Source organism: Zingiber officinale, chromosome 7A (genome assembly GCF_018446385.1).
Source record: "Zingiber officinale cultivar Zhangliang chromosome 7A, Zo_v1.1, whole genome shotgun sequence".
NCBI lineage: Eukaryota > Viridiplantae > Streptophyta > Magnoliopsida > Zingiberales > Zingiberaceae > Zingiber > Zingiber officinale.
The window spans coordinates 93,921,418-93,944,524 of record NC_055998.1 but is presented as its reverse complement, the minus strand read 5'-3'; the positions used below and the strand labels follow the sequence as shown (position 1 = coordinate 93,944,524).

The window sequence follows — 23,107 nt, the reverse complement described above, 5'->3', positions numbered from 1 at the left end:
CTATAACAAAAGAAATGACTTCCTCTACACCTTACCTCAATTCACCTCACGGTCGTTTCTTGATCCATAGTCATAGAGTGTGTTCGTTGCTGGAAGTTTATGCCCAGAGCTGTGGATCGCACATGCACAAAGATGACCGGAGCTGTAATGGCTGACCAAGCCTTAAATCTCAACAATTTAATATAAAGAATAAAAATTAGGTCTTCTCTAATCGGATAAGTGGCATGCCTTACCTCAATCTAGGGTCAACGGACTACTCTTCATGACCATATCCTCCGACCACCTAGTGGTTGGCCGATGATCCCCTCCCAATCCCTCCAAAACTCTATGATGGTTGGCTGGAGGGAAGGCTGGGGCGCGGCAGAAACGGCGCTGATCGGGTCGAGAGGCGACAAAGAGGGTGGTGCGGCGGTGGTGAACTAGAGCACAGGGAGGAGCGGCGCTGCTCCGTGTGGCGCCGGCTTTGGTGGCGGCACAAAAAGAGAAGACTAGGGCACGGTGAGGAGTGGCTGGCGATCGACGAGGAGGAAGAGAAGGGGGTCTCGACGCCGGCACCTAGGGTATAATCGGTGAGAAAAGGGGCGACTTCCCTTGGCCACGGTTTTGTATGCGAGGGAGAAGGAAACCGCCCGCTTGCGGTTAGGGAATAACGACCCCGAGGGGGAGAAGGCGCGGGAAACGGCTCGGCACGGGTCGGCGGAGAAAAGGAATAATAATAAAAGAAAAAGAGAATAAAAAGGAAAAGAAAAATAACTTTTACTCGCTTAAATAGGGTGGCCTAAACAGACTTTTCCCGACCCCATTTTTATCTCCGTAAACTCGTCCATACGAGCTCCGAAAAATTCCATAAAAATTTCTAAAAATTCTAGAAAATTCCCCTTATTATTATCTGCCCTTTTTTTGGTATTTTACATTCTCCCCCACTAATAAAAATTTGGTCCCCAAATTTTGTTATCTACCATCAGCAAGTACTAACAACAAATAAAAAGTATAAATGCTGAACGATAATTAACTCACATACCTCAAGTGAAAAGATGGGGATATCGAGCTCGGATCGTATCCTCGAGCTCCCAGGTAGCCTCCTCGTCCGAATGATGCTGCCATCAGACATTAACCAGTCGGATAGTCTTGTTTCGCAGTTGACGCTCTTTCCGGTCTAGAATCCGTACCAGAACTTTCTCATAAGTGATGTCAGGCTGAACGGGAACTGAGATATCTGTCAGAACATGTGTCGGGTCAAGTATGTATCTCCTCAGCATTGATACGTGGAATACATCATGCACACCTGCTAGGGACGGCGGTAGTGCCAGCTGGTAAGCTACTGCTCCAATCCTCTCCAAGCACTACAACAAAAACCTTCATAGACATCGGTTTTCCACCGGTGTCTATTTCATTTTCGACCGATGTCTATGAAGCCGATGTTAAAAGTCTGCCATTTTAGACATCGGGTTAAATCTGGTGTAGTATCACTTAACGACACTGGTCTTCGAATCGGTTATTAACCGGTGTAGTATCACTTAACGACATCGTTTCATCAACGGTGTAAAACCGATGTAATATTGTATATTAATAAACCAGTTTTGGCAGCGGTAAATGACCGATGCAATATTAGTTAATAACACCGGTTTTGCAGCGGTGGAAAACCGATGTAATATGTATATTTTTTAACAGCACAAATTTGATTTCCGAAACAATGAAAAACCGACAATAACAAAAAAAAATACACAAATATTCATAAATTATACAAATATTCTTCATTCAATAATATCCATAAAATACACAAATATTTACAAATTATATAAATAATCTTCTTACAACAATATCCATAAAATACCCAAATATTCTTTTTACATCAAAAGCTAGCTAATAGATATCAAAATCAAGGTAGAACATTCTTTTAACACATCAAGGTAGAACCACACTTCAAATGTAATCTAGCATGCATTCAGCCCACTCGAACCGCACTTCATCAATTTCAACTCTGGAGTACTTGAGATTTGTAAACTGTAAAAACACATAAATCCACCATATGTCAAATAACTAAAACAAATATGTACATGTATCAAATAAAATAGAATACTTAGTTTTTAAAGGCTACTGTGCAAGATAACGAATATAACATAGAATCTAAAACTTTCATATATGACACTTAGTATATGCTGCTTAGAATATAACATAGATAATTTGCTCCTTCTAATTCAAGTGTACAGATTGATAAGAACCGACAGCATCATACAACAACTTACTAGGCATGATAATGGTTGAACAAAGAAATATAACTACACAACAAATCTAGTGAAGCATAGAAGAACAAAGTTACCTCTGATGAAGAGATATACTATTTATTGTACTACCTCTGATGCCATCTTGGTATCCTGAATATCCTGCACTAAGCCCCCTATTTTCTGTGATTTCTGCTACCAACCACAGCAGCAAGGAATGCGGCAAGAAGGCAGCTGCCTCCTTAGTTCAGCACCCAAAACAGCAAGTTAGAGCTTCCTTTTGGGTCCATTCAATCCTCTAGTAAGTAGAAACTATTTTCCCTTTGGTTGATGATGGATTTGGAGTGTCTTGACCTAAGATATAATCCTCTTGTAGCCCTCTATATTAAAGGCCAGCATACATGGAAAATTCAGCATGTTCTTCTGAAGTTATAACAGGGTAGGTAAACTTTACTTGTAGTTTTTATTCATTTGCTTCATGTAGGAGTAGATTCTAGTAAATTCCCACACATTTAATGTTTAATGATCGGCTAGGGATAAGATTAGGGATCAACATGATCATTTCCTCCCTATAGCCATGTGGTAGAGGTCAAGCTTGTAGCCTAAATAATGTAGTTAGGGGTCTCTATCTGATTAATGAAAAACATGAATATAGGTGAAAACAAAAGAGGTGAGTAAAATAATGAAGAGGGGTTAAATCATAAAAACAAAGAGTTCCCTATTCTTGAGGTACCCACAGGCAAATTGACACTCACTCTTACTTCTAGTTGAACTTGAAATTCATTGGTATAGCTAAATATGGTAATGGGTACCCTTTAGGTTTGATTACCCATTTATCTTAATAGGTTAGGTTAAATTCGAGTATCAATGTGTTAGATATTTAGAGGAAGTTGAGCAGGTTAAAAAAATGTAATCAATACTTTAATCCTAAGGTTACCATTTAAGATAGCTTATCCAGCCACTCTACTTACTATAGCTCCTAATCTCTAATTCCTTTCTTCTTAGGCAATCATTTAGTCTCCAACTAGTATCTGGTTTGTAACAAAAGCATAACATTCGGTTTGTAACTTATTTTAGGCAAATAAAGCAACCATATAAGCTTATGAAATGAGAGAATGCTACACTCATTAATGGTTGCATAAGGATTGCTTAAGTCAACATATAAATTTTCTTTAATGGGATGTAGGTCAATTAATATGGGTTGTTTAATTCATGTGTTTTATGTTGTGTGAATTGCTTAAGTTCATCCCTAAGCTACTATACATGCTATGTTAGAGCTAAATTCGTCCCAATTTGTGTGGGTTCTTTTCTCCTTTTCACCTAAGCCATATGCATAAACCATGTACATATTAAGTAGAAGCAACTAGTTTTCACTCTTGTGAAACAAAACATCTAATGCTTTTTGTAAACGTTTACATGCTATCAAATTAAGAGTGTCAAGTTTTGATTGGAAGTGTGGATGTTGACAGGTGTAGAGAAGGCATATGAAAGCCAAAGTATCAGAAAGGACAATATCTAATGGAAAAAAACTGTATTCACTAATGCATTAAAACCCCCATTGAATCAAGAACACAAACAAGTACTTATGAACTTTTGATGTAGCCTGATGTGGGCATATAGTGAAATATACTGCCCTAATTCCATTTGTGGAAATAAAATTGTCAGTATAGATTTTGGCAAAAGTTGGAATGTAAAATTTGTTTATTTATCTCCTCATAATTTTTTTTGATAGGATATAAATAATTTAACCTGAAAAATCCAAAAAAGTTAATGTAGGCTGTACACTCAGAGCTAATATCAATTAATTTCAATATTCCGAGTGATAAAATATTGCATATAGCTCAATGGAAAGATAAGATCCATATAGTTAAGCCCAAATAATTAAGACAAACACATCACGATTAACATGATAAAGGTTAATTATATTAAAATTAACAACCCCGACAATAGAGGCGATGGAAGATTGCAGTGATGCTTATTTCACCAAAAAAAATGCCTTTAGTGTTGAGCATGAATGGTATCATCACATGGATAGAAGACGAGTGTGGTCCTCTATTGTCTTTAAAGACTCGCTTCAAAAAAATATATGGGAAAATGACTTTCCAAAACCTTCATTATAGATAAACAAATACCTTCATAATCCCATATATTGAGGAAGCCATCCTCAGCAGCTCTTCTAAAAATTGATGCTTTGTCAAGAAACCACTGGAATAAAGTCAAAAGGACAGTAAGTTATAGCATTTAAGAAGTATTCCAATGCTAATAAAATATAGTAATATAGCATGCCTGAACATAGAGAACAACAACCTTGTGACCATCAAGTTTGTGTACTGGTGCACCAACACCACTAGAAGTTAGGTTACGTTGATCAAACATATGCACAGACTTATCAACAAACCTGAGAAAAAATATGATCATAGATAAAGAAATGCTAAGGCTGCATATAATCACTGACTCACAAACTCAAGACATCATGTTTATAGGAGAAAGTAACAAAATACTGCCTAAGAACCAGCAGAGGTTATAGAATGGGAACAAATAAACATCAAGAATATACGTAGTCACCAGCTCTCCTCATTGCAGCGATAACTCGTCGATAAAGATTAATTTTTAGCACAGAAAGGTCTTCCACCCACCAGTCCTGACAATGCATCATTAATTTTCCTGATCTGCTATCACATTCTAAGTGAGCTAAACCAGAAACCAATTGCTCCTTGCTAGCGTTGATCGCGATTGCATCTATGCATCGATTCACTATACCGACCTCGTCGACTATGGGAGACAAACCATTAGATGAAGATAAAACTTCCAGGGACTTTTCGAGGCTTTGAAACACAACCTCGTTTAAGAACGCCTCTGCTCTGACGATTAGGTTGCGTTCTTGATATTGTTCAGTCATTTCCAGATACTCGGCAATGCAACGAAGTTGGGCAACATTACTCGCCGTGATCTCGAAGTTAGTCCCGTAACAGAACTTAGCGGCGAGTTCAATTGCTTCAGCTCCCCCAGGTACCTCATGAAGCTCTAATCTGGAAAGGTCTGGCTCCCTGGATTCAACTACCATTTTCCAGATTTTTCCACTTCGTGAAACCAGAGGGAACTTGGACAACAATATGCAAAAATTGAAAAGGAAGTTATGAAAAACAATATCAAGATATGTCTGCAGAGCCAGTTTAAGAATGTATAGCCTGTGCAATAGGAACGATTGGCCATCCACATAAATAGTTACATCCCCAGCAATGTCCGAGAATATCCTACACAAAACAAAACGGCATTTCTTTATAGAGGAAACGCAGTGATGTCACAATTCTAAAGATGCTAAGAACGATACCAAGTCATCAGACTGGCTATTCTCTTTGTCATTGAAATTAAAGAAAGAAAGGCAAAACGATAGGATAATCTCAAGAAACCATCAAGAACCATAAAGATTTGAAGCGAGAAGAAGAAACAAGTTTCAGGAAAAAAAAAGAAGAGGTTTTCACGAAAAGAGCATTTGCAATAGATGTCCTTCAAAACCAATTAAACGCCATTAAATGCGTGCTTTATTTGACATTAATTGATCATCTGTTATATCATCCCTTGGCAATTGCAAGAACAAGATAGTCGTGATATCACAAGAAAGTGAAGTCGAAGTGGATGACCTCCTGCTGATCGGTGCACATAACCGGGGAGAGAGTAAAGAGGTGTCCGGCGTAGCTCCCATGACCTCCTCCCTTCACTTCACTTCACTTATCCTCTCTCTCTTTCTCCTTCTCTAAACACACTGCAAGATAAAGAGAAAGCGAAGACAGGGTCGTGTTTAGGGACTGAGGGAACAGAAAGAAACTCAAGTGCAGTTCCAACTGTGACCCTCGATAATTCTATAGTTCACAGTATGAATCTCATCAAACCTCTTGGCTACGAATTACGGATCTAAAGTAGATAAAAAGAAAGAGACCTGTAAAGCGGACCTACTGCTAATGTTCGAACAGGTGTAAGAATATACGAGCGTCGACCCCTCGTGCTCGAACCACTCGATGCGCGACACCAGCTTCAGAATCTCGTCGTCCGCCTGGAATCCGAGGCAATCCTTTACGGTCAACGTTTCCAGCTTCCGGCAGCCGCCGATGACCACCAACAGCTCGTCCTTGGTCAAGTAGGACTTGCTCAACTCCAGGTGCTTCAGTTCCGGCAGGCACCGCGCCAGGGCCTTGGCGTCCTCGCGCCCGATTAGCCCGCGCACCTTTAACCCGACAAACCGCGGGCAGTTACGGCCGATCTCGGCGACCGCCTCCAGGAACGAGGAGGGCTTGGTCTCCATCTCCAGATGCTCCAGATCCTTCCACCGCCGCTCTAGCTCCGGGATTCGAAGGTCATCCTCCAGCATCAGGTTGTCCGGCAAAGCCAGCGCCTTCAATCTCGGGCATCTGCGCTAATAATCGATGAGCAAATTCGTCGAACAGGTAGTGAGCGATGAGGGCGATGAAACTAGAAGGAGGCGTAGACTCACTTGACAGAGGCATAGGCGAGGTCGTGGATGGAGACGACAGAGGAAAGGGGGAAGGCGAGTTGGTCGATGACACCGCGGGAATGGTGGAGGGCGAAACGGAGGAAGGCGGAGAAGGAGAGGAGGGAGTGGAGGTGGTAGCGGAGCGCAAAGGCGCGGGAGAAAGGGCTCCAGGGCATGAAATCGAGGGAGCGGAAGTTGAGGCGGCGCCAGCAGCTAGGGTCGAGGGAGGCGCGGTACCAGGACTTGCAGACGAATGGGACGGCGACGGCGAGATCTCCGAGGGCGAGGCGGTGGAAGGGGAAGAGGGAGATGAGGCTAAGGTTTAGGTTTAGGTTTAGGTTTAAGCTGAGAGAAGGGGCACGATATTGGTTTAGGTTTGGAGGGAATTTTGTGAAGTGTTGTAAATTTTGGCCGGTGAAAAAATTAAATTATTTTTTTTTGGTTCATTAACACCGAGTTTTAAAAACCGCTGTTAAAACCGGTGTCTATTAACAAAAAAAAAGGCGCTCATAGACACCAGCTAAAAAATCGATGTCTATGAGCGAAAATCTGCGCTCATAGACACCAGTTTTTAGAAAAATCGGTGTAAAATACTCAAAGACATCGGTTTTTGCTTAAAACCGTTGTTGTTCCACCGATGTCTATGAGGGTTTTTCTTGTAGTGAAGATCTGGAAAGGGTCAATGTATCGCGGAGCTAGCTTACCTCTGAGGCCAAATCTCTTCACCCCTTTCGTGGGTGAAACTCGTAGAAATACATGGTCACCAATAGAGAACTCCAGGGGTCTGCGTCTCCGATCAGCAAAACTCTTCTGGCGGTACTGCGCCTCTGACATCCTCCGTCTGATAATACGGACCAACTCTGCCTCCTGCTGAGCTCTATGAGGTCCCAACAGTTGGGCCTCCCCAACCTCATCCCAGAGGGTGGGTGCCCGACAAGGTCTACCATACAACGCTTCAAACGGTGCCATCTGGATAGCCGAATGAAAGCTGTTGTTGTAGGCGAACTCTACCAATGGAAAATGGTCCTCCCAACTGCCTCCGAAATCCAATACACACGATCTAAGCAAGTCCTCTAGAGTCTGAATGGTCCGCTCTGACTGTCCATCTGTCTGCGGATGGAAAGCTGTACTGACATGGAGCTGCGTGCCCAAGGCCTGCTGTAGACTCTGCCAGAAATGAGATGTGAACCGGGGGTCTCTGTCCAAAATAATAGTCAAAGGGACACCATGTAATCTGATGATCTCCGGGCAATACAGATCTGCCAATCGATCCAGGGAATCTTTCCTCTGGATCGGTAAGAAGTGTGCGGATTTGGTTAATCGATCAACGATTACCTAAATCGCGTCATGGCCTTGTCGTGACCTCGGCAATCCCACCACAAAGTCCATAGTAATGTGTTCCCATTTCCACTCAGGAATAGGAATCCGCTGAAGTAAATCGACAGGTCTCTGATGTTCAGCCTTCACCTGCTGACAGACAAGACATCTAGCTATAAATTTCATGATGTCTTTCTTCATACCGTTCCACCAGTAGGAACGCCTCAAATCTCGATACATACGGGTACCGCCTGGGTGGATAGCAAATCTGGAGTGATGAGCCTACTGAAGTAGCTCCTCCCTGACCGGGTGAGATAGAGGTACGCATAAGCGGCCTCGAAAATATATAATACCCGTCCATCTCGGGTAAACTCAGTCTGTTGATCGGAAGTTAGCGGGATGTTAATGGACTGTAAACGCTGATCACCGGCCTGGGCCACTCGGATCCTCGTCCTGATCGACGACTGAGCAATCATGGTAACCAGAATACCCTGCTCTATTTGTCCCTGCTCCTGAAGGCCCAACTTGGAGAAACCTTGAATCAAGTCCGTGACCACAACTCGGTGGCAAGCTAAAGTCCCTCTGGACTTCTGGCTGAGTGCATCGACAACCACATTAGCTTTCCCCGAGTGGTAGCTAATGGTACATTCATAATCCTTCAGGAACTCCATCCATCTCCTCTGTCGGAGATTAAGTTCCTTCTGGGTGAAAATATATTTGAGACTCTTATGATCAGTGAGAATCTCAAATGTAATGTCGTATAAATAATGTTACCAAATCTTCAAAGTAAAGATGATGGCAGCTAACTCCAGATCATGAACTGGGTAGTTCTTCTCATGCTCCTTCAACTGTCGAGAAGCATAGGAGACTACCCTGCCGTGCTGCATCAGAACAGCGCCCAAACCTTGAAGAGACGCGTCGGTATAGAGCACGAATCCGTCCTCTCCAGAAGGTAAAACCAAAACTGGAATCGACACCAATCTCCGCTTCAGCTCCTGAAAGCTGGTCTCGCAATCCTCAAACCATGTGAACTTCACGCCTTTCCTGGTCAGGCGTGTCAGTGACATAGCTATGCAGGAGAAACCCTCGACGAAAGGTCTATAATATCCTGCCAGTCCCAAGGACTACGGATCTCCTGCACTGATTTCGGCTGCTCCCAATGGTAACAACCTCTATCTCCTGTGGAACCACGGTATACTCCTACTGGTGACCGTGTGCCCCAAACATCTCACATAAGACAATCCAAATACGCACTACTGATCTTCACATATAGATATTCTCGTCGAAACATCTCTAGAACTATGGAAAGATGGTGTACGTGACTCACCCCAGATTTGAAATAGACCATATTCGAAATAGACCACAACATCGTCAACAAAGACAATGGAAACCGATCCAAACATCCTAGAAATACCAGAAATCATCGAGTCCCTGAAAACATCTACAGCTCTGCAAGCTCTAATGGTAAAATCAAGAACTCACAATGTCCGTACTAAAGACATTCCTAACCATAAGATCTCTGACAATAACTCTGAAATCTAATCATCAACAATATAAATCACCAAAGAATAGATCCTCCAGTGTGAGAGCAACGCTCCATCACAGGAAATACCACATATATGGAAGCAACGCTCTACCACAACCAAATCCATAATATGCATCTACAATATATATATGGGGGCAATACTCCGCTACAAGCAATCCACAATAGGTGGGAGTAACGCTCCACCACAAACAATCTAAAATATGTGGGAGCAATGCTCCACCACAAACATCCCATAAGTGACCAAGACATCTAACTATCCAACTAGAGATTGCACGAGATCACTCTACCACATATCACCGTGGCATCCAAGGGTATCACAATCCAGTAAGCATATCAAATCCATCGTCAACTCTATCAACATCGTAGTGGGTCACCCACTAATAGTAGAATTAGTTGACAGAGCAATACTATAAATGACATATTGTAATCACTCAACATAGGTAGAATCATCATAATGCTACCCATAATACACCTGGCACATGTGCACACACAACATAGGTATGATCGACATAATCCTCCAATTAGTACACACCAAACATACTCATAACACAGATATAAATTAACGTGATACCTCCAAAAATACATACTCCAAAAATACATTCCGAACCCGTGTGCATATATCAACGTAGGTATAATCGACAATACACCTCAAACAACATTCACCTAACATATATATACACCTATGCCAAGAGAATAATCAAATAATACTTCCAACAAATCATAATAGACACGAGTGTACACACAGAACTAATATAATCAACAAGATACCTCGAATATTACATCGAACACATCTACACATATCACAACTCAAATTAAATCGATAAGATACCTCCAAATAAACACTCTAACACATGTGCACATTCCACAACATAAATTAAATCGACAAAATACCTCCAATAAACCAATCAGACACGTATGCCTAACCACTAGGGTATAATCTACTAGACACCCACAATAATCATAACTGGACAAGGATACACCCACTACATGTAATTAGACCGTCTATCATAGAACTCCTATAACACATAATAATCATATGTACACACCACATAGATATACATAATCAGCATATTTAACCGAATCAACCTAACATTCCTTATGCTACCTTCTAAGTTATCCAACCCGGTACATACAGTCCATGGTCAAAGTCTTCATGGAATATGATACATCGATCCTCTAAAACTAGTCGAGCCGACAATGCTATACGGTTATTCTAGTCCTTTCCACGTCGGTATAAGCCTTGTACTCACATGTGCTCAAAATATCCAACTAAGCACGAATAACCCCAAAGATCAGCATCTCTATAATTAGAGTAAGTCGATCCTCTGCTGATCGGACCAACCCAAAAAATGAATCGGTCATCGAATATCTAAATCTAACAAACGTATATTAATCCTCCACAAGAAACTAAGGTAAATCGATCTACGACAACCCAAGTCGACAAGTGTAAATCAGTCTTCTATTGACCGATCTAACCAGAGTAAATTTATCGGTGGTGCGGGTGTCGCTGTTGCCGGGTACATGGTAGGTCCAGGTGGCGGTGGCGCTGGGTACGCCGGTGGTGGTACCGTAGATCCGGTAGAGGCTGGTACCACGGGTGCAGCCGAGGTTGGCACCTTTAAAAAAAAGTCATCGGGGTCAGAGAGCCCAATGCGCTCGCAATATCCTGAGTTTGTCCCTGACTGACAGGCTCAACACCAGTAGGCATCTTTGGCAAGTCCAGAGATCCCAAGGTCCTCGTATGTGGCCGTCCAGCACCACGTCTCGACGCAGCTGCGTGAGTAGATTTGCTCCTATCTGTTAAGTTATATCACAGATATTACTACAAGTATCAAAAATTATATAATTACCCGTTTACCTATTTGCCGTCTGGAGATGTTCCGTCGCTGTCCAGTCCCCATTTTACCTCAAAATTCCGAATGAGAAAATCACCAAAAATCCATATAAATTCGAAATGGAAGTCCGAAACATAACATAATGGAAATCCGTGCTATTCCGAAATAAATACCCAAGTTTACTAGTAAACTCGGGCTAACTCCAAAAATCTAGAAGACCATAAGTAGGTATCATAACCCACTCTGATACCAATAAATTGGTATTAGCTAAATCTCAAAAATCCGTAACACGAAAATCAAATAAGTATCGCCAACCTGGCTATGATACCAAATAAATTGTCACGCCCCGAGGGAGTCCCTGTCTGAAGAAATTTCGGCAACATCTCCCCTGTACGACTGACAATCTGAAACTTCTATACACTGCCTCCAGGGCCACATATACATCGACCAACACGGTCGGAATAATTATAATAATAAAACATAACACACATCCAAACATCCACGCAGTTTAATAGTGAACAACTAAAGCAATGATAAGAAGACTCAAAAATAACCCTACTCAACTACACCCATAAAGTTCAAAACATATTTCCTACTCCACTACACCCATAAAGCACAAATCTGACAGAATAAATCTACTCACCTCTTCTACCGTCTAGGCAGACATGCAGTAAAACAAATTCGAATGAAAGTCATCGACAATATCCATATAGTAAACTGATACAAGTCAAGATGTATCAAAACAGCACAAGTCTAATAAAGGAGAAAAACCAAAAGACCAACAAACGTCCTCGTGGTCTGCAGGGGACTGGTGACTGGAACTCTCTGGACAGCATCAACCTGAAAATAGCAATGGAGAAGGGTGTGAGTCCAACACTCAGCAGGTAACAACTGATATGCATAATAAAAAAAATAACAACCAGCACTAATCATGCGTACAGTCTCCTGATACAAGAAGGATAAATGCAACTGAATCAAACAGGAGAAAACTATACTAACTAGGACCTGGGAATAAGTATAACAAGGTTGCCAGACCGAGAGGTATCAAAATCCTGTATACATGTCAAACATATGCATCCATCCAAATGCAGCAAATAAATGCAGCAAACACAAGCAATATATATGCATCAATGCGTATGATGACAATGCTGGTCCTGGTCACCCCTGACGCCAGTCAGCCATCTCACACACGATGGTGAGACCGAGTGGGTAGGGCTGTGACAACCGTGTACTCTGCCGTCACTACTCCTGATGAGTGACCTACTGGATGGGATGCTGTCGGAGTACACCTATCCTCCTACTCCAAATCATAAGTGGGGGAGTGCAATGCTCTCAACACCCGGTGCACGATGACGGGGAGGGATCTCGGCGTGCTACCATGCTGCAGTCCACTACCCATGAGCGTCCCAACGGAGCACCACCGAGCAAATCTGACGTGCTACCTCGTTGCGTCACGCTACCCATGAGCGGACCAGCGGAGCACTGACAGAGATGAAACTAGCGATGTGCTCAACAATAATGGAGAAGACTATCGCACAGCATGCAATCATGAGAATGGTGCATGACACTAAGCATGAAAATATCCTGAACCAATCCATATATATATAAAATGTGTACCCTAGTATCAATAATTCATATCCGAAGATCTAAGGTACACAAGTCAGGTAAGGAATAAAAAACCTAGGTCCTGAACAAAATAAAAACATGGTTGTGTCACTACCCCTATAAGCATGTATAATCAGATAGGTACTAACATGCAAATAAACAAACAAGCATGTAACAGATTAGGTAGTGACCAACCGAAGCATATAAGAAATATAATTATTGCTATTTGTTAAAAACACTACTATGCATATCAAATGACATAAAGTTAAACTACCCGCCTCCAATCGAAAAGTCCAAACTGATCCAAATTCGACGTCGAGATACTCGTCTCGCATCAAAGTCCTGTATCACCAATATATACATTTTTATTTAGCTAATATCCAATGAAATAGCTAAATAAAAATCTCTAACACTAAAAATAGGGCAAACCCTAATTAACAGATAACATAAACCTAATTCCATTTACTCATAACAACTTAGACTTAAATAAATTTCTATACTGTTCATTTCTTATCCTTTCCTAGCTCCAATTATGTGTACGCTATAACAAAAGAAATGACTTCCTCTACACCTTACCTCAATTCACCTCACGGTCGTTTCTTGATCCATAGTCACAGAGTGTGTTCGTTGCTGGAAGTTTATGCCCAGAGCTGTGGATCGCACATGCACAAAGATGACCGGAGCTGTAATGGCTGACCAAGCCTTAAATCTCAACAATTTAATATAAAGAATAAAAATTAGGTCTTCTCTAATCGGATAAGTGGCATGCCTTACCTCAATCTAGGGCCAGTGGACTACTCTTCATGACCATATCCTCCGACCACCTAGTGGTTGGCCGATGATCCCCTCCCAATCCCTCCAAAACTCTATGACGGTCGGCTGGAGGGAAGGCTGGGGTGCAGTAGAAACGGCGCTGATCGGGTCGAGAGGCGACAAAGAAGGTGGTGCGGCGGTGGTGAACTAGGGCACAGGGAGGAGCGGCGCTGCTCCATGTGGCGCCGGCTTTGGTGGCGGCACAAAAAGAGAAGACTAGGGCACGGTGAGGAGTGGCTGGCGATCGACGAGGAGGAAGAGAAGGGGGTCTTGGCACCAGCACCTAGGGCAGAATCGGTGAGAAAAGGGGTGACTTCCCTTGGCCACGGTTTTGTATGCGAGGGAGAAGGAAATCGCCCGCTTGCGGTTAGGGAAGAATGACCGCGAGGAGGAGAAGGCGCGGGGAATGACTTGGCACGGGTCAGCGGAGAAAAGTAATAAGAATAAAAGAAAAAGAGAATAAAAAGGAAAAGAAAAATAACTTTTCCTTGCTTAAATGGGGTAGCCTAAATAGGTTTTTCTCGGTCCCATTTTTATCCTCGTAAACTTGTCCATACAAGCTCCGAAAAATTCTAAAAAATTTTTTAAAAATTTTGAAAAATTCCTCTTATTATTATCTGCCCTTTTTTCGGTATTTTACATTAGTTGAAATCTGTACAAAATAGAAAAGCAAAGTCGAAGCTGACAGAAGATGGAAACTGCTCACTGTTCTGATTTTGTGCCAAACTGTTATATCGATCTTTCTGAGATGAACCAATTGAATTCAAGCTGTTATAGTTAAGTGTTAAATGAGATGTCTTACATAAATTAAATGTTAAAGCTTGATTAAAAATCAATAAGATCAAATTTTAGAATTTGATTTGATGTTCAAAAATTTAAAATTCCAGCTTCTGTGAGTTTCAAATCTGAGATAGAATCCTTGATCTTTATTTTCATAAATTCCATCAAAGTAAATGAAGGAGCATATAAAGGCTTGATTCTAAAAATTTTGGAAAGAAATGCCAAGTCATTAAATTCTAAAACTAAAACAAAATGTGAATAGTTGGCAATTGCAGAATGCTGAAAAGGGAGACTGTGATGAACTGAGTGTAGTTGCTGTGATTTGATCAAGGATTAGGATTGGAAATTCAATTGGTGATTTCCATTCAAATTTAAGAAGCATTCCAGATGGTGTTATAAACTTTTAAATGGAAAAAAATGAAGATAATGACAACCAATTGATACTAAAAGCAGTGATGAGATGAAAGCTGAGAACAGTTAGGTTTAAATCTGTTTGGAATTTAATCTGATGGTTTAAATCATAAAACAAAGTCAACTCCCATCTAACCATAATAGGAGTACTAAATGCAAATGAGAAATAGAATTTTAGAAACTATTACTGGGAATTAGTTCGAACTCCATCAGATGTGCCTAGAGATCCAGTTCAGCCATCAATTTTAGGTTTTGTTAGTCCAGATCAAAGTGATGTGTCAAGTGTGTGCCAACTTTCTTGGACCTAACTTCTAAGATTTGATTTGCAAATGTGAAGGATTCAAAAGAGTGTTGGTGTTTTAAATATGACAATCTCATTGTCATTAAGTGAAGAAAATTTTTAAAAGTACAAGAATCTGCAGATTTGGAACTGTTGTATCAACCTGAAGTGATCTTGTTGAGTTTCATTGCTCAAGACGACCAAAGTTTTAAGTGTGGGGGAGGTAATGTCCAAGTTGATTCATTGATTGATTGCATAATAAGACAATAAAAGCAAACAAGTGCAGAGAACAATCATTTGCAAAGGAAAAAAATAACTATAATTACATGAATTTAGCATCTTGAAGGGTTGGAACTGGCTGATTGTTGCTGAATTTTGTGATCAAGGCTGCTATTGGTGTTAAATAGACCTAGTTTTGGTTTCTTACTGATGCAATATGATGCAACTCTCAGATTTTCATTAACTTCAAAACTGATTTCTAGAAATCAGAGTTGTTTAAGAAATGTAAGAGACTTAATTAGCTGCTAGATTGTTTGGTGATTTCTTTATCTAAATAACACTCTTGAAGTTCTAAATATGAGTTCTGAAATCAGAGATTCAAATCTAAAACTGCTCCTACCTAAGTCTTTGCTGATCAATGCTCTCTTCTTTGGAAAATTTTTCATGCAATAGACCTTGAGTCCTAGATTTTAGAAATGAAGATGTTGGTTTAGAGTCACTGTGCAGAAGCTATGCCAACTTTTAGAGTGATTGTAATCAGAAATGAAGTGAGTGAAGCGCCATTCAATTGAGGGCTAAATGAAACCCTCACCTAGGTCCAACTCTTCATGATTCAAACCAAAACGCCTTCCAATTCAAAATTCTGAACAGTAATCTGAGGAAACCATAATGCAGAATCAGCTTCAATTCTAGAATTTTTGGTTGGCAAACTGATATGGGAAGAAATGATAGGATGATTTGGGCAATAGAAGTTGAAGATTTGGAGATTGGTTGCTAATTGGAATAACTTTCATGTAAATTCTGTAATAGTTGCTAAATTTTGAAAAGAAAAATGCAAAATCTAATTCCTGTAAATTTTCTCAGCAATTCCAGAATTCAGAATAGAAATCTGTAATATTTTGTGTATTGGGAAGTAAGTTCAAAGAATAAAAGAGGGAAGTATGGCTGGAATTCATCTATAGAGCATTCTTGTGTGTCCATGTCTTCTACTACAACTTTGAATTTTATCTTTCTCATTTCTTTTCTTACACAGAAGGGGAGCCTTGGCGCAATGGTAAAGTTGTTGCCATGTGACCAAAAGGTCATGAGTTCGAATCCTGGAAACAACCTCTTACAAAAAGTAGGGTAAGGCTGCGTACAATGGATCCTTCCCCGGAACCCCGCATGGCGGGAGCTTCGTGCACCGAGCTGCCCTTATTTCTTTTCTTACACAGAAACTCTCATTTGATTTGATTGATGCTTTCTTTGTTATCACGATAAGCCTTCATAATTATATATTCTAATGATTTGGCTAGTGGTGGAGAGTAGAAGATAAGCAAGCATATGGTAGTGCATGAAACATGAGTAGCTTGAGTGATCTCTACTATTGCTTACATTTGAGATTAGGATTAAGAACCACCAAAAATCTCCTAGTGAGGATTAGTTTATTGATATCATCCTCAGTTTATTCATGATGGATTGAAATCATTAAGTTGTTAACCAATGTAAGAATTGAAACCATAAATGCTTGAATTGTTGAAACGTAATAATCCTAGGTAACTTCTAAACATGATTGAGAATTGTTAGGGGATAACATTTTTAGTTTTGTTTCTTTATTCTTGTTTACATGCAAGAATAAGTGTGGGGATTTGATAACTCATTTATTTGACACATCCTTTTGCTTGATATTGGATGATTTTGAGATAATTACATTTGTTAATTGACAAAAAATAGATTGTTTACAAATTGATAATTGTTTTGAGATAAATTATATTTCTTCTCTTAATTCATGATATTATTTATCACGATTTGTGTTTGGTCTTGTAGGACATTTAAGTGGATCCAAATTGGTACATGACCAAGGCACAAACAAGTTTGGTTTAACCAACTTGACGAAGAAGCTCAACCAAATCTATTCAACCCATTATAAGGAGTTTATCTCTCAAGCTTAACCTAAGTCAAATCCTCCTCAACAAAACCCTAAAATCTCCATTGAACCAGTGCCAAACCAGATTTCAAATCCGGTTCAAATCTAGTTATAAAATACAGATTTTTTACGGATGAATAGTGGCTTGGGTTAATGTTCAGTCACGATTTCTTCATCTATAGCCCCTGATTCTATCTCCGATCATCTTCTCAAGTGACAATATTTGTGAGGGAGTTTCAAGACAACTACTGGACCATTTCCTGATCAGTTGGAAGCTCGCCAGAGGGAGGTTTCAAAGGCAAGTGTGCTGCTATCCAAGATTTCTGTTTCGCCACTATTTGAGGACTTCCTCTGATCCAGTGGTTCCTCTTCTCATTAGCGAACATTGGAGGTGTTCCTCCAGTGTTACTGAGTTCATTCTGATGACTTTTCACCCATCATCAGATCCCCTTTTGGAGAAGAAGTTTGGATTGTTAGATTCCAGTCCAATCGCGCGTTTTAGTTTTGATTTGATTCTCGCATTCATCATTGGAGAGGTCTCTATGGTGAAGATTGCAAGCTTTAGATTGATTCCAGAGTTCATAAGTTATTGTTCTTCTTTTCCGACGATTGGAGTTAGGTGGTTTCATCTCCGACCTCTTGTGTGACGGTAAGAGTGTGACGTTTGTGTAGTTTGATTGTGAGTTTGGATTGATTTTTTTATATTTACTTTTTTTGTAGCTTAGAACAAATTTTGTTTGAAGTTGGTTGAATTTAATTTCATAATTAGATTTCTTATATGTCTTGCTCTTTCTTTTCTTAGTTTATTCAATGCTTTAGATAAGATTTCAATTGTGTCTTGCTATTTCATACCTTAGTTAATTGTGTTGATGGTGAAACCCATAGCGTAGAGTGACACTGCATTATGGATTAATTTTTGACACATAGTTAGATTTCATTCCAGTATTAGAGTAGTTTCCTACTTACTTTGCTTTTTTATTTGTTAGATTTAGAATTAAAACCAAACAACCCCCATTTTAATGATAAAACTCCAAAAATAGTTCTAAGTCTAAGACAAACATCCGATTGCTAGTTCTTCAAGAGATTCGACCTTGAACTCTTTATTACAACATCATTGTATAGTTAAGGAGTTTATTGGAATTACATTGTTAATTTGATAAGTATACTCGTGACGCTCAATTTTGACCTTATCACTGAACTCCAGACGATGGAAGCATCACCGATAGGAGCAAAAGTCCAAAAAAGGTAAACTCGAAGGTTGACCTTGGAATGAAGAGATCTGCCTTCAAGACCTGAGGAACCTTAGAGGAATGGAGGCACCTCGGGTGGTTCAGATTGCTTTTGCCGTAAAAAGGTACAGAGGTGCCTCAACAGACTAGAGGCACCTCAATTGAAAATGCAAGGAGGCGCCTCAGATGGAATGGAGGCGGCTCCACGCAAAACTCAGCCATAGAAACAACTACTCACAAGAGGCACCTTAGATAGAACGGAGGCACCTCCATGCGTTCAGAGCCGTTGGACAAATCATCTCTAATTGGATAAGTTTTGCTGAGCTAGAGGTGCCTTAATCTCAATAGAGGCACCCCAGTGCCATATCAGCCAATGGTAAAAAGTGTTCTTAGCCCTATAAAAAGAGGGAATGTCCTCTAGCTCAAACATAATACTTGTATTCAATTTTCAAGTCTGTTTTGCTATTTTCTAAGTTGTAAAATGTTGTATGAGACTTCTCCTCCTCCAACCTTATTGAAGAAGGAGATTCTTGTTAGTGCTTAGTTCTGCCTTGGATTATCAACCTCCCCAGTTGTAAACCAAGTAAATTGGTACTTTCATATTTCTTTTTATACATTTGTTTTATCTTAATTTACAAGTGTCTGTTAACTAAAGTCCAAAGATTGAGAATGGTGCAATTTATTTTTAGGGTAATTCATCCACCTCTTATCGGTCTCACCAGGACCATCACTTCTATGTCTGGATCAAGCCTTATCTAGATGTTCATAAGAGTCAAAGACCGTAGAGTAGAGAATTGATATTCATGAACGTAGTGTTTTCATCTCTTTTATAGAGTTGGTTCAGATTTTTATCTAGATCAACTCTTATCTAGATGAAACTATATCTAGATAAAGCCTTATCTTTATCTACATCATCTGACTTATCCTTATCCTCATCCAAATCATAAAGTTGAACCTGATCTTTTTCCACATCATCTTATATATCAACATTTCTGACAACTCAACAATTTAGAATTGAACCCAGTCAGTCTACCGAACTACTAGTTTGGTCTACTAAACTGATTTGGATCTAGTTCGACTCGAGTCAAATCTGATTTACCCATTTGTGTTTGTCTGTTCTCCATTTTGTTTCCAGCTCCAAGTTCATGTAAAATAACATATACAACACAAACAAGTAGCCTAGCCTATATCTGTAAGTGTATCTAACCTACTAAGCTAACCTTTTGCTTGGAGGTTCCTCCTCTAAGTCTACCACCTAAGGGTCAATCTCTTAGGATCAACTCACACTCCTGTAAGTCTACTTGACCTACTAGGCTTATCTTTTACTTAAAGATCTCTCCTTCAAGTCTACCACTTAAAGGTCAATCCCTTAGGATCAAGCCACACTCGTATAAGTCTACCCGACCTACTACGCTTTAATGCTTGGACTGCATACAAGACTTTACCACCTAAGGCCTACTCCTTATGATCTCACCACCTAGGGTTCACTCCCCCAGTATTTTCCTTTGCCAAGCTATTAGATTTTGAGTGATGTCCTAAGGCAATCGCCTTATGATTTTTACTAAATATAGATTCACTATTTGAGTGCATATTATATGTTTGATTGTCTTATACTCATTTACTAAATGTTAAATGTGGACACTAGTTATAGTAACTAATTCATTGGAGTGACTCATTATAAGACTATATATATATATATATATATATATATATATATATATATATATATATATATGTTTGTGAAAATCTTACTATAGCTCGAGTGTAAGTTTCTTTCGACTTGAGGTATACAAGCCATCTTGGTTATGGAGACTTATACTTTGACATCTTAAGTAAGCACCTCATTGAGGTGTGGACCCGGGATGATTGGGTATAAGTTGAAATGCCCGAAGATGTTTTGATAGCCCACAGAGAATTCGCCACTCTTTGCAAGGAGACATATACCCTATGACCACTCGTTAGGATTATTACTCAAAGTCTTTGACCAAAGCATCACATGTTAAGAGTACGAGACTCTTGTACACATGTACCAGTAATTTGAATCCATAGAACCAGGAAGTATTACTTGGGCTAGGTGTGATGTAGTCGGTCTAGTGGGGACAAACATATAGACCATGTCCTGAACCAAGTGGGTATAAGACAAGTGAAAGGAACAAGACATGACTCATTGTAGCTGCCGGAGGGTTTAGAATTAGTTCTAAGATCAATTATGATTTTTCGACTAATTAGGGATCATGATATACTACTAGGTGTCACTACTAGATGTCACTCATAATCGTTCTATAATTAAGTAGTTATGTAACGCCCGCCCTCCCTGCTAACCCTAAGGGACGGGGCTACGATACTCTACGTACAAATTTTTCTTTTTAAAACAGCGGAAGACTTAAGATAATTTTCTTTGTTTAATAAAAACTTTTCTTTTGTTTTCCTTTTCATCAAATCCGAACTACACTAACATGGCTTCAATAACATGATAACAAAATTAGTAGAAACATAACATCAAGTCACGCATCCGGTACTACAATTCATAATACCAAAGCGTAGTTCTTTAAAAGTTTTTAAAGCAGGTTCTTATTTGGTTGCCTAGCCACTGCCACACACATCTCCTTGCCTCTCCTGCTGCTCCTCTAGCTCATCCAGCTTTTTCCTTTATCTGTGGTACAAGGACAGTAAGCTGTGAGCACTCATGGCTCAGTAAGTTCCTTTCCTACTCACTAAAATCGAAAATCATAGTATAATCAAAGAATGTCTCAACATGGCATCATTTCAACTAGTCATGACATAATGTAACATACTCTTTTAAGCATATCATGCAACATGAAGAAATCATAACTAGTCATGGCATATCATAGCGTAAAGCATAGCATGAAGCATAACATAATCGTATCTAATCATGACATATCGTCATAAGGAGTCATGGCATATCATACACATGGACATATCATGGAACATAACATAATCATATCTAACCATGGCATATCATAAATCATCATAAGGTATATGCAATATGATTTTGAAAAACATGTATCCGAAAAACATGTGTATGTCTCATGATCTTTAAAACCATTTCTTCTTACATATATACTTGAACATAATCTCAACTTAAAGGGGATCCCGGCTATGTACCACTTACATATTGCACGCAACCTATGTAAGTCCAAGGTAGCAAGTCTTAAATCCTACAAGGCAAACATACTAGGCCCGAGTCTTACTCCATCGACCAAGGGGCACTTAGGAGCCCATCCCTAACGAGGCCCGAGTCTTATTCCATCGACCCCGGAGCGCTTATGGAGCCCACCCTTGGTACAAGCCATATAAAGTAAAGTACATGTCATACTTATACATATCATACATCATAAAAGCATGCATCACTTAGGCACACATCATATCATAAAAGTATGCATCACTTAGGCATACATCATATCATAAAGGTATGCATCACTTAGGCATACATCATGTCATAAAAGTATGCATCACTTAGGCATACATCATGTCATAAAGGTATGCATCACTTAGGCATACATCATACCATAAAAGTATGCATCACTTAGGCATACATCATAAAAACATGCATATCTTAAGCATAAAGCATATCATCAAGCATGCATAACTTAACCACATAGCATATCATGAAAGCATGCATATTTTAAGCACTAAACATAGCATCAAAGCATGCATAATTTAACCACATAGCATATCATGAAAGCATGCATATTTTAAGCTCTAAACATAGCATCAAAGCATGCATAATTTAACCACATCTCATAACATAAGCATGCATATTTTTAGCTCGTATCATATCATCAAAGCATGTAAAATTTACCCACATATCATAACATAAAACATGCATATTTTGAACTCATAACACATCGTAGAAATTTCTCATCTTGTATAGCTCACAAGCATATATGTCTAAGCATAAAAGTGTATCATGTGCTCATTCAGTCATAAGGAACAATGTAACATGATTAATTTGGGTACTAAGCTTCCTAAACCCTTAGGTTCTTATCTTGGCCGAAACCCTCTTAGGTGCCAATTTAGGTTTTAAACAACATCCAAGCATGTAGAACCTAATTCATCCACATATCATTTTCATAGGAAGTATTATAAACAAGATTTACTTGGACTCTAAGTTCTCCAAGTCCTTAAACCTCATTTGGCCGAACCTTAACAAGTGTGAAACAAGGTTCTAAATGACATAAAGCATGAGAACCTTAACCATATTTGTAAAATACGGTACCCAAATAGTATTTAAATAATAAGGTTATTGGACAAATAATCTTATTGGATTTTTCAGGAATTTTTAGAAATTTTCTGGGATTTAATCGGAGCTTGTATGACGTATTTTAAGGGAATCAATTATTAGGTTACGGGAAAGCCTCTTTAGGGTCCCAATTAAGTGGGAGTTGATTAGTTTTATTAAGCTTAATAAACCTAAGTATTAAACATAACCCT

General features: G+C 39.6%; 2 protein-coding genes across 2 annotated transcripts; both read right to left on the bottom strand.

The window, feature by feature from the left end:
• Window positions 1-4,767: 4,767 nt before the first annotated feature.
• LOC121999530 (BTB/POZ domain-containing protein At5g48800-like) lies at window positions 4,768-5,441 on the bottom strand. The gene is made up of 2 exons (XM_042554199.1): window positions 5,433-5,441; window positions 4,768-5,382 (listed from the first exon to the last, which is right to left on the bottom strand). The coding sequence occupies exons 1-2, from the start codon at window positions 5,439-5,441 to the stop codon at window positions 4,768-4,770; spliced, it is 624 nt and encodes a 207-aa protein (XP_042410133.1).
• A 685-nt stretch (window positions 5,442-6,126) lies between these two features.
• Window positions 6,127-8,060, bottom strand: LOC121999529 (F-box/LRR-repeat protein At3g48880-like). The gene is made up of 3 exons (XM_042554198.1): window positions 8,047-8,060; window positions 6,712-7,026; window positions 6,127-6,628 (listed from the first exon to the last, which is right to left on the bottom strand). Exons 1-3 carry the CDS (start codon window positions 8,058-8,060, stop codon window positions 6,127-6,129), a joined length of 831 nt encoding a protein of 276 aa, XP_042410132.1.
• Window positions 8,061-23,107: the final 15,047 nt, after the last annotated feature.